Source organism: Tachyglossus aculeatus, chromosome X4, assembly GCF_015852505.1.
Source record: "Tachyglossus aculeatus isolate mTacAcu1 chromosome X4, mTacAcu1.pri, whole genome shotgun sequence".
In the NCBI taxonomy this organism is placed as follows: domain Eukaryota; kingdom Metazoa; phylum Chordata; class Mammalia; order Monotremata; family Tachyglossidae; genus Tachyglossus; species Tachyglossus aculeatus.
Genome location: NC_052098.1, coordinates 29543115 through 29560788, shown reverse-complemented (window position 1 = coordinate 29560788; position 17674 = coordinate 29543115). Strand labels below are relative to the sequence as shown.

At 40.3% G+C, this 17674-nt stretch overlaps 1 protein-coding gene across 1 annotated transcript in view; it reads right to left on the bottom strand.

The window, feature by feature from the left end:
• The window catches only part of SVEP1 (sushi, von Willebrand factor type A, EGF and pentraxin domain containing 1), a 230078-nt gene that overhangs the window by 130966 nt on the left and 81438 nt on the right, over window positions 1-17674 (bottom strand). The window contains exons 4-6 of the mRNA XM_038769610.1: window positions 13291-13449; window positions 10494-10673; window positions 4532-4711 (exon numbers count right to left, since the gene is read on the bottom strand). Of these exons, the coding sequence (XP_038625538.1) occupies window positions 4532-4711; window positions 10494-10673; window positions 13291-13449 (519 nt within the window). The remainder of the gene's footprint in view (window positions 1-4531; window positions 4712-10493; window positions 10674-13290; window positions 13450-17674) is intronic.

Below are 17674 nucleotides of genomic sequence, written 5' to 3'. Positions count from 1 at the left end.
AAAAGGAAGGTTAGTGTGGGTTAATTTGGTCATAAGTATTATTTGTGGATGATTTTAGCATGAACTCAGGTTTTCTGGGATCTCTCAAGCAGTTGCCACAAATCCTGCTGAAAGACTATATTTAAGATGGGTGGTCTGTTAATCAGTCTTAAAAGTTTACAGGAGATGTACATACTTGTACCTTGAAAATAGCTTCAAAATTGTGTTATTTTTTATTTGTGTTCCAAATTAAATCTTGGATTTTATTTTATTTTATTCTTTAAAAAAAACCCCAAAAGTCCCTTGCCTGTTTGGAGGAACAGTTCAAGCATGGTCACTGAGGCCTAAATCACCATTACTGATGGAATCCTGTGTGGAATTTCCAGGTCCATACCTTCACTTGGTGCTTATAAATACAGGATGGTTGATGCCGGTCCTGATTTATGGATATTTACAATGTGGCTCCAAATTCACCCCAGAAAAAAATATCAATCTCCCCACCTTCATAGTCTTATTAAAAGCACATCTCCTACAAGAGGCCTTTCCCAAATAAACTCTCATTTCCTCTTCTCCCACTCCTTTGTGCTGCCGTTGCACTTGGATTTTTACCCTTTATTTACCTGATCCTCAGCCCCACAGCACTTAGGTATATGGGAAGCAGCATACTAGTGGAAAGAGCATTCGTTCATTCATTCATTCAATCGTATTTATTGAGCACTTACTGTGTGCACAGCACTGTACTAAGCGCTTGGGAAGTACAAGTTGGCAACATATAGAGACGGTCCCTACCCAACAACGGGCTCACAGTCTAGCATTGGCCTGTGAGTCGGAAAAATTGGGTTCTAATTCCAACTCCGCCACTTGTCTGCTGTGTGACCTTGGGGATGTAGCTTAACTTCTCTATGCCTCAGTTCCCTCATCTGTAAAGTGGGGGTTCAATATCTGTTCTCCCTCCTACTTGGACTGTAGGACAGGGACTGTTTCCCACCTGAGTATCTGGAATCTACCCCAGCGCTTAGTACAGTTCCTGGCACACAGTACTTAAAATATCATCATTTTCATTATTATTGTTATAATAATACCTGTAATTTATATTAATGTCTGTTTCCCCCTCTATACTGTAAGCTCCTTGTGGACAGAGAACTTGGCTACCACCTCTGTTATAGTGTACTCTCCCAAGTGCTTAGTACAGTGCTCTGCACACAGTAAGCGCTCAATATATTCATTCATTCATTAATACGATTGAATGAATGAATAAATATGATTGAATGAATAAATATTATCGATTGATTTCGATTTTAACAATGGGACAAGTATGGGTTAGAAAAGATTTCTTGTGGCTCTCTCTGCCTTCAACTTGTCACCAGCTACATGTGTGCCTCCTCCTTGCTCCTCTCTGTCCTTCAACATACACTTCTTTTTTTATAATGATAATAATAATAAAGATGGTATTTGTTAAGCACTTACTATGTGCCAAACACTGTTCTACGTGCTGGGGTAGATACAAGGTTATCAGGTTGTCCCACGTGGGGCTCACAGCCTTAATCCCCATTTTACAGATGAGGTAACTGAGGCACAGAGAAGTTAAGTGACTTGCCCAAAGTCACAGAGCTGACAAGTGGAGGAGTCGGGATTCAAACCCACAACCTCTGACTCCTAAGCCTGTGCTCTTGCCACTAAGCCACGCTGCTTCTCCGTTTATGCATGAACAGCATCCAGCACAATGTAGTGCTTAAGATACAATCAAAAGTTTATGGTGGAAAAAATAAAGGAATTATAATGTTCATGAAGCTGAAATAGCATATGTTGCCGACTTGTACTTCCCAAGCGCTTAGTACAGTGCTCTGCACACACTAAGCACTCAATAAATATGATTGAATGAATGAATGAATGAATGAATTTTAAAAATACAATGCTTGAGAATAGGCTAGTTTCTGTAAGGGTTAGCCTTCATAAGAATATAAAAATAACAATAAGTAAAACATATTCTTATTGTTCTACTTCATACCTGATTGAGGCCCTAAGAAAATCCTAGTTTAGACTATTACGGTAAGTAATAGTATAAGTATCTTTTGACTCTCTTTATTTACGGTAATTTATTTCAGATGTGTTCACTGGAAAGGTTATTACTATAGCAAATTTCTTTCATAATTGTGTTTGTGTTTATTTTAGTGATTGCATAACTTCAGTTGCTCTGTCTGTGCAATTTCCTGACTGGGGCTGTCTACTCAGGTGCCCTTCCAATGATTTCTGAATCACCCATTGTTAGCTCTTATAAAACACAGATATGCTCCCTCTTGGTATCTTAATATAAATCCTTGGAACTAATGCACCGTGTATGAGAGTGAATACAGTCATTTTAAATGAAATACTTTGAATGCCTTGTTCTACAGACAATTCACTTCAGGGTGGGCGTAAACACTAGTTTTTATTCCCCAGCAGCTCACAAATAAACTCTTTGAGAAACTATCTTCCATTTACAACTGTAATCTGTTTCCTTAATTCCTATTGGCCATCACTGTTTTTTATTAAAATATGTGTGTGGATTTCCATTTACTTGTTTGCTGTTTAATCAGTAAGCACCCAAATAAATGAATAACACCCATTTTGATGTACTTTCAGAGGAAGTGTATCTTCTGAAAAGAAGATGATTAGTACAGACACAAAACAAAAAGGTACATCATGTCCACTGAATATGGAATACAAATAACAATCAATCAATGGGATTTATTGAGTGCTTACAGGGTGCAGAGCAATTAAGCAATCAATCAGTGGTATTTATTGAGCATTTACTGTGTGTGCAGAGCACTGTGCTAAGCACTTGGGAGAGTACAAGAGAGTTGGTGTACATATTCCCTGCCCATATCAAGTTTACAGTCTAAAGGGAGAGAAAAATATTAATATAAATAAATCGTGGATATGTACATAAGTGCTATGTGGCTGAGTACCTAAAGGTACGGATCCAAGTGCACAGACAATGCAAAAGGGAAAGGGAGTTGGGAAAAGCGGGCTTAATTGGGTAAGACCTCTTGGAGATGTGACCTCTAATGAGAGCACTGTACTAAGCACTTGAGAGAGTACAGTATAATAGAGTGAGTAGATATGACCTCTGCCCATAAGGAGTTTACATTGTAGAGCAGGGAGGCAGACAAATAAATTATAGAAAGGGGAAATGGCAGTGTAAATATATGAACATAAGTACTGGGGGCCTGAGGGTGGGGTGAAGATCAAGCCCTTAGAGGCACAGATCCAAGTGCTGAGGTAACACAGAAGGGAAGGTGAGTTAGGGGAAATGAGGAGTTAGTTGGAGAAGGCCTCTTGGAGGAGATGTGATTTTAGAATGGTTTTGAATTTGGGGAGAGTGATGGTCTGTTGTATATGGAAGGGGAGGGAGTTCCAGGCTAGAGGGAGGCCATGGGTGAGGGGTCATTATTGAGATAAATGAGATTGAGCACAGTGAGTAGGCTGGTGTTAGAGGAATGACGTTTATAGGCTGCTTTGTAGTAGGAAATCAACTAGGTAAATTAGGAGGGGGTGAACCAGATGAGTGCCTCAAAACTTATGCTAAAGAATTTCTGTATATACATACATATACGTCCATTGCTCTGCACATGGAAAGTGCTCAATAATTACCATTGATTGATTGATTATATGCTCCCCAACACTGGTGAGGACAGCTGATTTCTGTAAGGTGAGAGAACAAATAATCCAACGTAATTATCTAGACTCTAAGTTTGCTTTGGGCAGGGAATGTGTCTGTTTATTGTTGTATTGTATTCTCCCAAGTGCTTAGTACAGTGCTCTGTACACAATAAGTGCTCAGTAAATATGATTGAATGAATTAATGAATTATCATGTATCTACGTCAGTGCTATGTACAGCGCCTGGCACAGAATAAGCTCTAAACAAGTATCATTAAAAAACAAAAAAACATCCTGAGCTGATTTTTCCCTAGGGTTATCAGCAACCAGGCCTAGAGAGGGTAGAGAGGACCTTAATGGCAGCGGGCTCACAGCGACCCTGCCACTCTCTCCAGAACTGGTCCAAGTCTATTCCTGAGGCCCACAAGATCTTCACTTTGAATTCTACATCATTCGTCTTCTGATTAAAGCACTTTCTATACAAATGCCTATATGCTCACTACTCACCTTATGCTAGGCAAGAGTCAGGAAGGAAAACAAAATTTTCTCAAAACCAGAAAGAGTTCCAGTTTAAGGCTCTGGCATGCCCGAGCTAGAAGGCCCAAATGGTTCCCTAGGACAGAGCATATCCCCTCTTGCCCTCTCCATGTGGAGGCCTGTACACTTCCCTCCTTGACATTGTGGTTGCTATTTTTAGCCTTGAACAATATCCCCAAAGGAGATAAATACGTAGAGGGGTTGCTTTCCGATAGCTATTGTCAGTCCTCCCAAGGGCTGCTGGGGTCCCCTCTGAGGGATGTCTGGCACAGTTTGCCCATTAGTTCAAAAAATAAAAAGGCCTAACTAGAAATGAGAAATTGGAAGAACAATAGGGGAATAGGCAAGATTCAGTATTCAGCCGTAAACCTTACCTTCACAGTGAGGTTCTGCATAGTCCCACTGGGAGTAGTCTTTGCAGGTGAGCTTGGGCATCCCTTTAAGTTTATATCCCTCATCACAGGACACATAACACACGGTATTGTATGTAGTTTCACCTGCAGTGCAACTGATATGTCCTCCTTCAGGCTTGTGGAGTGGACGACAACTCCTAGCTACATGAGAAAATAAATGGGCCAGATTTGAGTTTTATAAATGCGATGAGAATGACTGTTATATTATCAATCTTAATGACATCACCATTTTGCACCTGCAGAATGCCTTTCTTCTAAAAGCTGCAAGTGGGTTAAAAGGAATTGTTAATTCATAATTCACAACAACCCTGACACCCTCTAGACTGTAAGCTTGTTGTGGACAGGGAACGAGTCTAACAACTCTGTTGTAGTGTACCCTCCCAAGTGCTTAGCACAGTGTTCTGCACAGATGAAGCACTCAATAAATACAATTGATGATGACTAGACAGAAAAGAACATAAACACTTCCAACCTTGATTTCTTTCACAGTTAATGATAACCACAATTGTGCTGTTGGTTTAGCGCTCACTATATGCTAAGCACTATACTAAGCACTGGGATAGATATAAGATAATCAGGTTGGACATAGACCCTGTCCCATATGGACCTCAAAGTCTAAGTAGAGGGGAGAATGGGTATTAAACCCCCATTTTAGAGATGGGGAAACAGAAGTACCAGAAGGCAGTTGCCCAAGGTTGCAGGACAGACAAGTGGCAGGGCCGGGATTAATAACCAGGTCCTTTTTAGAGGCAAATATAAATGAACAATTTAGCATATATTTTATCTGTTGCATAGATTGAGTCCACACACACTAGAACAGAATATTTTACTTGCATACTCATTTTTTAGATGAGAAAGGACCTCTATTTTCAATAGGTATTCATCAATCTGAGAAAATCTAAATCCTCTTGGCAAAACAGGACTTGGTATTTAACCATATATTCTCCCTGAAAGCTGGGTATTTTTCTCAGATCTGATGCTCATCAAACAGCATGGTCTAGTGGAAAGATCACAAGCCTCCCAGATCTACCACTTCTCTGATTTATGACCTTGGGCAAATCACTTAACTTCTCTGTGCCTTAGTTTCCTCAAATGTAAAATGGGGATTCAATACCTGATCTTCTTATTTAGATGGTGAGCCCCTTGGGGGACAGGGACTGTGTTCAACCTGATACACCTCTATCTACCCTACCCTAATACAGGGTTTGGCACATAGTAAGCACTTAACAAATATCATTAAAAAAATAGATTCAAAACTACATTAAGGGGCAAGGACTGTATCTCATCTTTAAGGTGCACTCCTGGTTCTGAATACAGTGTTTTCATGCTAATATATGCTGTTGATAATAGTTTGAGTATAAAATGTTACCATAAACACATAAATCTAATACATTTTGGTTTGGATGCTATAGACTCATTCGCAAGTACTCGAAGAGTTGCCAAGTCTACACAAGGCAAGTTCATCCTTTGAAAGGAATGTTACCTCTAGACTGTAAGCTCCCTTTGGGCATGGAACATGTCTACCAATTCTGTTATATTGTATTCTCCCAAGCACTTAGTACAGTGTTCTGCACACAGTAAGCACTCAATAAGTATGGTTGATTGATTGATTCCTTTAGACGCTTAGATATTATTAAAAAATTACAAATGTACATTTGGGCAAAATTATAACTCCCAGACAATTCATTATGTCCTTACTATGTGCTAAGCACTGTGGTAGATACAAGATAATCACTCTAGACAAAGTCCCAGTTCCACACGTGGCTCATAGTCAAATTAGGAGGAAGAATAGGGGTTGAATGTCCATTTTACTGATGAAGAAATAGAGGCACAGAAGAACTAAGTGACTATTTGCCCAATGTCACAAAGTGGCAGAGGCAGGAATAGAACCCAGGACCTCTGACTCCCAGGCCCAAACTCTTTCCACTAGGCCACACTGCTTGTCAACTACGATGATTCAGCCACTATCCTTTGGGGTAAATTAGAAAAAGTTAAACTGAGTCTATGCTTTGTCTTTCCTTTAGCAAATCCTTTTGTTTTTGTTTTTTTTCACTTTTTTGCCTCAATTCTCATTATAACTTGTTAAACGTCTCAAGCAGATCTGTCTGATCCCTTAGAAAGGAGTCACTGTAAATATCAGCTGAGCTAAGCTCTCATCTTGTTAACATGTGGCTTGCGGCTCACAAAGACAGACACAAATTATGCTGCTTTCCCTTCTGCATCGCCTAGGCACTTGGATCTGTAACCCTTAAATACTTGATATTTGCCCCACAGAATGTATGTACATATGTATAATTCATTTATTTCTTTATGTTAAAGGCTGTCTCCCCCTTTAGACTGTAAGCTCCTTGTGGGCTAGGATCATGTCTTCAACTCAATTGTACTGTACTCTCCCACACGCTTAGTACAATGCTCTGCACACAGTAAGTGCTCACATTAAATACCACTGATTGAAGTTAGACTTTCAATGCTTGGAGTTGTCTCATGGTTGTGAAAGTTTTAATTTGTTCAATCATGGGATAATGAAGAACGGTCCAAAAGTCATAATGGAAAGAGGAACTTTTTTTTCTGGAATTGCTTTTAACTGTGTTATTTTCATTTTTATGGGTCACACGTATGAACACTAGGTTTTCCTTACTGCAGTTCCATATGAAAATATTTAACCATCTGAAGCACACCAATCATTATAGAAATCAAAACATTTCCCTCAACATGAAAAGAAACACTGCTGTAGGTTTGTAATTGGGTCATAAACTAGATTAATCACAGACATAGTACAGCAATATAATTTTAAAAACTTTGATTTAAAATGTGCATCTACTTACCAGAAATGCAACTAAATATGATATTTAAACTTTAGACTCCCCACTTAGTGATTGGAACTTCTTTCAAGGAAAAGCATTATTGCAAAACCATAATTTCATTTACCATGAAACTGTGGCAAAAATAGGACTACTACTGAGAAACCAAAGTAATAACCTTAGAAAACAAATCTACAATTCTGGTAAATCTAGGGAAAATTTCCCAAGAATTATTTACAAAAATATAAAATGTTTAAATCTTAGAAATAGCCCATTTTCAATTCCCAGGTAAAGGGTGATCTGCTAATACTTTCTGATCAACCCCTGGGTCTACTTCATTTCAAAATAATTTATAGAACAAATATGATTTTACTATATATGAATAGCAGATAACTTAATTGGTCATGGCTGCTCAGAACAGCCACATTTCCTGACCTAAATCTGCCCAGGGCCGATCTAATTCTTGATGTGAAACCGCAGTTTTCAGGTAACGCTTGTGGAGTTACATACTATCTGATCCTCCCCATACCCTACCCTAGAAATCCCGTCTGCTTGATTGACAAAATATCATTTGGAGTTCTTCTGTTTCCCTCTCCGACAAACTGCTATCCTGGGGTACTTCAGAGCAGACCTTAGAGACTTAGGTTCAAATAAACTTAAAGAACAGACTGGGATGAAAGGAACATAGAGCCACTATCAGTAAAGTCAGCAGTCGTCAATAGCAGGGGGACTTGGGCCAATCAGGAGACAAAGATGTATGTAATCTCGTGGCCACAAATCACAGTCACGTTGGTCTCAAACGAACAGTTTGGGGGCTATGAATAGAAATCGTGGCAGGAAGAAACAGTTGTAAGCCACCCTTTCATCTGATATAAAATAAAATTACTTTCATTTGCACAACAGAAAAACATGGAGTTTCTGTTTTGTTTTTCTACAGAAATGTTTCATTAAAAACCTTTCAAAATGAAAGTTTATAGCAGTATTAAAACAAATACCTTCAGAAATTTGATTTTGATGTGGTTTCGCAGATTTTACTCAAAGCAAGTGCATTTTTTGTTTCCACAGCAATAAAATGATAATTTGGATTTAGAAAATTGCTCCCCTAGAAGAGAAACCTTAAATTCTTCAAATAACATTCTTCAGTCTCATGATCATATAAGAAATGCCTTACTTTCTAAAAGATTTCACTACCTTAAAGCACTTCAGCAATTAACCTCACCACACTTGAGGAAGGTGTGTATGACTTAAGTACCTTTTATAGATGAGAAATTATGGCAGAGAGGTTATGATAAAGCCTATTTGCAGTTTTGTGTAAAAACCACACATCCAGTTCCAGAAATTCAGGCTCCCAGATTGTTCCTTTCATAATCAGATCAGAATCCATTATAAATTTGTGGTGATATCCTTCATGATAGTTCATTCTTGTAGCTTGATAGTTCATTGTTAACTAAAGCTACAGAATGCATGATCTTAGATAAGCTCCAACTCTCTTCAACAAGGCCAACAGTGAAAGTTATACATAATTTTAAAATACGGATGATGCGAAGGAATTAAAATCCACACTATCCTTTTTCAATTTAAATGATGAATCAGATTTAAAATTAAAGAGGAGCAGCAGTCAAAATTTCAGGGTGATGTATTTAGAATTCTTTTTAAAAGAAATTCAATCATTTCTGCTCTAACACATGGTTTAATTAAACAATTTAGATTTATTAGGGCACTATGAGGCACACCACATTCTGTACTGGTAACAAGATCTACAAATCAGCACAAGCAGATTTAGCATAAGAAGAAATGGCTGTGCAATTACATGTGGCACTAGTCAAGGAGTGATGCTGCTATGCTAGCCAGTTCTTCAAGAGCACAACTCTATTCAATTCTCTTACAATGTCGGATTATGTTCCCGATGAACAAATGAACCAACCTGTGAGGGCTAACAGTGCCCTTGGCTAAGAAGCTGGTTAGAGTCTCCCCAGCTACTTCGAAACAAAGAGAATGGCAGGGAATCCCTCTCTTTTTTACTCTCCTATGGTCTCACTTCCTCTATTGCCCCATACTTGTATTTTTCTTAGCCCCAGTCCTAGCCCATACTAGGACAGCCCAATCCATTGGGCTGGGAGACTTCAGGGAAGCCTAATATTACAATTGGTAGCCCCCAAAATGTGGTGATGGACACAGTAAAATTTTAATTGAGAAACACCACCTAGAAGTAGTAATCGTGGTATTTACTGGACACTTACTGAATGCAATGCACTGTACTAAGACCTCCCTGCCCACAAGGAGCTTGCACTCTATTGGGTGAAGAAATGAAATGCTAGCTCTGTAGTCTAGCTCTGACACTATTCAATTGAAAAGCCTTCCTTTTTTCAGATAAATGTTTCTTAAAGTACTCAGGTTTCTCTATCTACTTAGACCTCATAAAATAGTCAATCTCTTTCCAATGAAGTTTCACTTGCACTCTTCAAATATTACACATTTAGGAAGGCAGTACTCTCCTTATTTTCCTAGAACCTAGTAGACAGAACCTAGTGGCCTAGTGGATAGGGCACAGGTCTGGGAGTTTGAATGCCTGGGTTCGAATTTTGACTCTGCCACTTGTCTGTTGTGTAACCTTGGGCAAATCACTTCACTTATCTGTGCCTACGTTACCTCATCTGTAAAATGGATAGTAACACTGTGAGCCCCATGTGGGACAGGGACTGTGTGTGACCTGATTAGTTTGTATCTACCCCAGAGCTTAGAACAGTGGCTGGCATATATTAAGTGCTTAACAAATACCATAAAATAAAAACCTGTGTCATAAACCCTGAAAGATATTTTGTTTAAACAGTTATGAGACTGATGAGAGTCCACAATGTGAACCTAGGGTTTGATTGTCCAGTTGAAGCCAAAGGGAACCTGCAACTCTACTCTGGTCAAATGAATCACTCAGTCAATCAATGGTAGTTATTGAATGTTTACTTTGTGTTGAGCAACCTAATTGTTCTAATTAAAGATTTCAGTCATTTCTTCCTATGGTTGTGGATTATGAAATTTTAGATTGAACTATTGTCTTCTGGATTTTAAATCAATAAGATCAAATAGAGCAACCAATTAAGAGTTTTAAGTGGTAATTCTCATACCTTGGCAGGTGCTGTCTGAACCTGACCACATGCCACTGGATTGACATAGCCGAATACTGCTCCCCACTAGTTTATATCCAGAGTGACAGCGAATTCCACAGGCTGAATTGAAGTAGTTATTGCAGACATTCTGGATGAAGTAGCCATTTTCAGGGGCTTGCAGGACAGGGCAGTGTACAACTAGCATTTATATTAAAAACAGAAGCAAAGTTAAACATCCTTCACACGGGTCACTTGATTCCAGCAGCAAACAATTTTCATTGCTCATTAAACCACAAAACACTTCATAAAGGCATACACCTTTACTGTACTTTTTTCTGTATGTTACGAAACACACTCTCCATTTAACAGGACATCATATTTAAATACACTTCCATTGAATTGAGAGAATATATAGGCCTATCTACATTTCTGATCAGTCTGGACAGGTAGATTACAACAATGGAATATTCATTTTGCATAGTAGTATCAGAGGTACACAGAATTACTGGTCTTAAGGAGAAATTTCTATAGATTTTTGACCCTCACTAGACCATTTGGGATTTAACTATAAACTGTTGTCATATAATTATATCTCAGGGGAGGGCTGCTGCCTTTTATGACTCCTCCATTTTCCCCTTATCCTTCTTTTAATAAGGGACGAGAGAACAAGAGGATGCTGCCAATAAGGTCCAGGATCTGGAAAAATAAAGAAAGCTGCAGGACAAGCAATACAGGTGGAAGGAGAGCTGCTGCTTTGGTGACTGCCTGCATTTAAGATGAGAAGCAATTGGTCTCTCTACGGGAAAAAAGCCTACCTCACTAATCTGCCAGAGTTCTTTGAAAGGGTCTACAAGCATGTAATAGACTGCAACCAGTGGACAACATATATGTAAACCCAACCACCCCTCAGACTGAGCCCCCCTTTCCTCTGCTCCTTCCCCCCTCCTCCCATACTCCCTCCCTCTGCTCTACCCCATTCCCTGCCCCACAGCATTTGTGTATATTTGTACATATTTATTATTCTATTTATTTTATTAATAAAATAGATGCATATCTATAATTCTATTTATTTTGATGCTATTGATGCCTGTCTACTTATTTTGTTTTGTTGTCTGTCTCCCCCTTCTAGACTGTGAGCCTGTTGTTGGGTAGGGTTTGTCTCTGTTGCCGAATTGTACTTTCCATGCACTTAGTATGGTGCTCTGCACACAGTTAAGTGCTCAATAAATACTATTGAATGAATGAATGAATTTAAAGTCCAAAAGGTTTCTGACAAAGTTCCACACCCAAGCCTTTTAACAAAAAGAGAAAACTGAGTTTTGTCATGGACAGAATGCTCGCTAAATGTTCAGAAACGAAAGGTTAGGGATGAATCTTTCAATAGTCAGTCAGAGGTGTAAATAATTGCGTCTGCCATGCACCAGTGCTTAAACTGGTTGTTTTATTGTCTTCATAAACAATCTGGATTACTGATTGCCCAATGAAATCTCTACATTTGCTGATGACACTAAGCTCCTGGGATGGTGAATTGAGATGCACATAGAGATAAATTGCAGGAAGACCTCCAAAAATGGAGTGAGTGGGCCAAAAAAATGGCAGTTGATCTTGAATGTGAGCAAGAGCAAGGGAACGCAACCATGGATAAACAGTACAAACTAGAACTCCATGATGCTGGGCTCAAAGCTATCGATCATGGCTTTTTTAATTACATTTGTTAAGCACTATGTGCCAGGAACTGTACTAAGTACTGGGACAGACAGAAGTTAATTAGGTTGGACACAGTCCCTGTCCCACATGGGGCTCACAGTCTTGATCGTGGAAAAGCTTGGGAAAGAAATCTCAGAATTATTGCTGGCTCTTCTTTTAAATCATTGGTCCATGTGCAGAAGCAGCCAAAAAGACAGTCAAATGCTGGGCATCATCAGGAAGATCACAAAAGAAAATTAAATTTCATATTTTCATCACTATATAAAACCATACTGGGACTATTTCAATGCAGTTCTGCTTGGCACATCTTAGCAAAGATATAATATAGCTGGAGAAGGAAATCAATCAAACTAAGGCAACTGGGGGGATGGAGACTATGGAATTGTTCAAAAATCATCCAGACTAGGACTAGATGCTAGCCATTGAAGTTGTGAGATGGTTTGTTCAATACCAACAAAAATGATTCTTCACACATTAAATAAGAAATATAATGGATTTGCTACCATGCAACACTGGTTAGGCCCAAAATATCAGATATTTCAAGAGAGTTTTGGATAAATAAAAGGATGAATGCTCCAGAAAGGGTTAATGGAGGAAAAGGTAGGATGGATGTCAGGAAAAATCAACCATCACATGCTTCTTCCAACCAGGCATTATCTCTATCAGGATCTCACTACTGTTACCATGGTGATGATCAAAAATGGAATCATGTTGATTATCAAGGAGATAGGGAAGATAGCTAGTGCTGTCCCTGGTTTTCTCAGAGTTCAAACTGCCTTGCAGGAATTGGCTTTCTCCCCCATCTCCATTTTATATTACCTTAGGGCTACTCTGGCACATCTGGATTTGCTGACTTGGGCCCCTCAAGATTCCCAAGATCCTCTGACCTGTTCATTTGTCTCCCATTGGCATTACATCACCGAGCCAAAAATGAAGAACGAATAACCCACATTCGTTATTCTGAAATGTGAAAAACAGCCAAGCAACACCACAAAAAATGATAAACCAATTGGAATCACTGACTGAGTTTGCAGGACCCCGCTATTATTTCCTTAGTATACCTTCTCTTATTAACTTAATTATTTTTCACTCATTGGAGGAGACTGACCTTCACAGGTTTGACCAACCAGATGATATCCCTCCTTGCAGACACAGTCTTCAGGGGAAGTACTTCCAGGTGTTGATATGTGATTATCATCTGGGCAAGGAATACAAGTGCTGATTCCTCCCGGCAAACCTTCAGGCTTGTACGTCCCCGCTGGACAAGCTGTTGATTGAAAACAAAAAATACCTTGTTTTACTTTTCCTCGATGGACAAAATTCTAAATCTAATAGAGGAACCTGATAAACAAAGTGAAATGGTCAATGTTTTTTTTTCCAGTGCAGTGACCAAACTCAAAACAGCTGTAGGGAGTTAAAGGACCCTGCAGATCTAGGAATCCTACCCTGCTGAGGCTCCAAAAAGAATGTCCACGTATTGAGGCTAAATAGGAGGGTTGGGGGGAAACTTAGAAAACCACAAATTGTGAACTGATTGAACAGCTGTAGCAACATCAAGCTGGGGAGCTCAAAGATTTGAAACAACTTTGATGTTTGAAAGACTGGCACGAGCACCTTTGATCAAAGCAAGAGGTGTTTTCAGAAATGCCAATTATGCTCTCTCAAATCTGATGGCAGATCTATGCTGTGTGATTTTTTATCTCAAAAAGCTGCAATTTAGGTAAATTTAAGTTTATGAAAAATGTATAGAGACACTACTTGTAGGTACCATTTACCTGTGTGCCCATTTAGGATGCCAAGCTGTTCTTTGGCAGGCTCTGCCTGCTCGGTCATATGAAGGTTGCTTTGGCAACATTGGCTGAAGGAGCAACCAAGAGGTAAGTCTCACTCTGGGCAGCCAGCAAGAGCAAAGTGGTGAGGAATACCCTCTTTCATTCTCCCACCTTACCATGCCAATCCCTGTCCAACTCACCCAGTTCCTCAGTTCCCAACTCCCAGCCCCAACTATCACTCCAACCTGCCACATCCAGCCTCCATTTGTTCCTCCTAATGTGTATTTTCCAACTTCTGTTCATGGAAAGGGAAGGCTGGAACTGGAATTTGGTCCAAATCCCCCCTACCTAGACTATAAGCCCCATGTGGGCCAGGGATTGTGTCCAACCTTGTATATACCCCAGAATGCAGAACAGTGTTTGACTCCTCATAAGTACTTAACAAATACCATAATTATTATTCAATTCTTGGTCTGGCTTCAAGTGGCTTGTGAATCTTGGTTCAGTGATTGGAAACACAGCCAGGGCAACTTCAGCACTTCTGTGTCACTTCCTAACATCTTGCTGTTGTACTCATGTCCAATCAATCAATCAATTGTATTTATTGAGCATTTACTGAGAGCAGAGCACTGTACTGTTTGGCAGCATGCAATATAACAGAGTTGGTAGACACGTTCTCTGCCCACAACTGGCATCTTTCCACTCCGCTTCCTCCTACCTGTAACTTATTTTAGTGTCTGTCTCTTCCATTAAATTGTAAGCTCCTTGAGGGCAGGGAGCATGTTTACTAAATCTTATTGTATCTTATTGTTCAGTGTTCTTCATAGAGGAAGCACTCCCTAAGTATTACTGATTATTGAGAAATCTCAACTTGAATCCTTGAGAACGGTTCAGGAAAGTAGAGTTTAATTTACTTGCCAGATGGTAAACTCTATGAGGGCAGAGATCATGTTTACTAATTCTACTGTACTTAATACAATACTCTGCACACAGTAAGCACTCAATAAATCTCATTGATTGATTGTGGTGGTAGGTAGGTTTAATAACCAGAGCTTCTTTAGTTCTGTCTTCCCATAGGCTAATTGATTCTGAGTGGCTCCTTGATGATACTGAGCTTCAAGTAAATAAGAGAAGCAGCATGGCTCAGTGGAAAGAGCATGGGCTTGGGAGTCAGAGGTTATGGGTTCTAATCCCAGCTCTGCCATTTGTCAGCTGTGTGACCTTGGGCAAGTCACTTAATTCTCTGTGCCTCAGTTACCTCATCTGTAAAATGGGGATTAAGACTGTGAGCCCCACGTGGGACAACCTAATTACCTTCTATCCCCCCCACCCCCTGCAGCACTTAAAATGATGCTTGGCACATAGTAAGCGCTTAACAAATGCCATTATTATTATAAGGGAGCTGCTTGGATCCAAACATGATCCAGACTGCTCCACACAGGCACCAACCCACTGATATTTCTCCAGTAATCTAATGGGTCCATCCAACCCTGACTGGAACAACAGACATTTTGGAAGTATCAATTTACACCTTTGAATCTCACACAATTGGCAGCAGACAGGGAGATATCTGAAATGTAGCAGTTTTTGCATGCCTTTCGGCTCAGTTTGAAAGGGCCCCACATGGATTTTTGTTATTCCTTGGAAAAATTAACGACTGGAAGATACTGATTCTTCAACTGAATGTCTGTAATATGTAATATCCATCATGATTTCTACCTCATGCACTCCCAGCAGAGACACAACGGAAGAGCAGAGAGCTGCAGTACTAAACTTAAATCTACATCTCTGCCCCTGCTCTCTCTCCCTCCCTCCAGGCTCGCATCTCCTCCCGCCTTCAGGACATCTCTATCTGGATGTCTGCCCACCACCTAAAACTTAACATGTCCAAGACTGAACTCCTTGTCTTCCCTCTCAAACCCTGCCCTCTCCCTGACTTTCCCATCACTGTTGATGGCACTACCATCCTTCCCATCTCACAAGCCCGCAACCTTGGTGTCATCCTTGACTCCGCTCTCTCGTTCACCCCTCACATCCAAGCCATCATCAAAACCTGCCGGTCTCACCTCCACAACATTGCCAAGATCTGCCCTTTCCTCTCCATCCAAACTGCTACCCTGCTCATTCAAGCTCTCATCCTCTCCGATCTCCCATCCTCCTGTCTCTCCCCTCTTCAATCCATACTTCACGCCGCTGCCCGGATTGTCTTTGTCCAGAAACGCTCTGGGCATGTTACTCCCCTTCTCAAAAATCTCCAGTGGCTACCAATCAACCTACGCATCAGGCAGAAACTCCTCACCCTTGGCTTCAAGGCTCTCCATCACCTCGCCCCCTCCTACCTCACCTCCCTTCTCTTCTTCTACAGCCCAGCCCGCACCCTCCGCTCCTCTGCCACTAATCTCCTCACCATGCCTCGTTCTCGCCTGTCCCACCGTCGACCCCCCGCCCACATCATCCCCCTGGCCTGGAATGCCCTCCCTCCCCACATCCGCCAAGCTAGCTCTCTTCCTCCCTTCAAGGCCCTACTGAGAGCTCACCTCCTCCAGGAGGCCTTCCCAGACTAAGCCCCCTCCTTCCTCTCCCCCTCCTTCCCTCTCCATCTTCCCCCAGCACCTGTATATATGTATATATGTTTGTACATATTTATTACTCTATTCATTTTATTTGTATATATTTATTCTATTTATTTTATTTTGTTAATATGTTTTGTTTTGTTCTCTGTCTCCCCCTTCTAGACTGTGAGCCCACTGTTGGGTAGGAACCATCTCTATATGTTGCCAACTTGTACTTACCAAGCACTTAGTACAGTGCTCTGCACACAGTAAGCGCTCAATAAATATGATTGAATGAATGAATGAATGAATAAACTGCAAATGATGAGCTGGAACATATATTTGAAGACATCTGAGTAAGAGAGTGATTTAATTCTTCTGATCTCTCTTTATATAACAGAAGTATAAGGATTGTCATGTCATTGTAAACCCACTTGTCTCCCAAATTTCACAGATTCCTTTTGTACATTATTTACAATCATCACCAATCCAGTTACTGGTTTTTCCTCCTGGGATTTGACTTTTCTATATTTTGCTCAATACTTATCTAAGCCTGTATCCATGGTTTATCAACTACTTAGGCTGATTCTTTTGACTGTACATCCTACTTGAGCTGAAACCATACTGAATTTCTGTAGGCTGTCCCAGGCACATTTAAATGGGCAACTATATAGGGACTTGGAACAGTCCTAGCTAAACTGGTCAATATAGCCTGCGCTACCACCAATTGTTCTTGCTCACACTAAATGATCGGATGTTCTCATCAAACAGGAGAGTACTCAATTTAGGTCCCACCTTATTCTGGGATTTTCAGGTTGGATACCCCAACCCAACTGTCACGACTGAGGTCTTCCCCAGGACTGTAGGCTCGCTATGGCCAGGGAATGTGTGTGCTAATACTGCTGAACTGTACTCTCCCAAACGCTTAGTACAGTGCTCTCACATTGTCAGCACTCAATAAATTGATTGAAGTGTAGAGGTCAGGATACGTTACTTGGTGCAATCCAACGTTCTGGGTAGTGGAAATGTGTTTAAAGTATGGAGCTACTTGTCATTGGAATAGCTCTGCCCTTAAATTGCTTCCCTTCCTTTCCCTCTCTTCCTGGTAAAATTGTCTTTGAGCCATTAGATCCCAAGTTGATTTGGTCTCATATTGAGCAGGCTAATG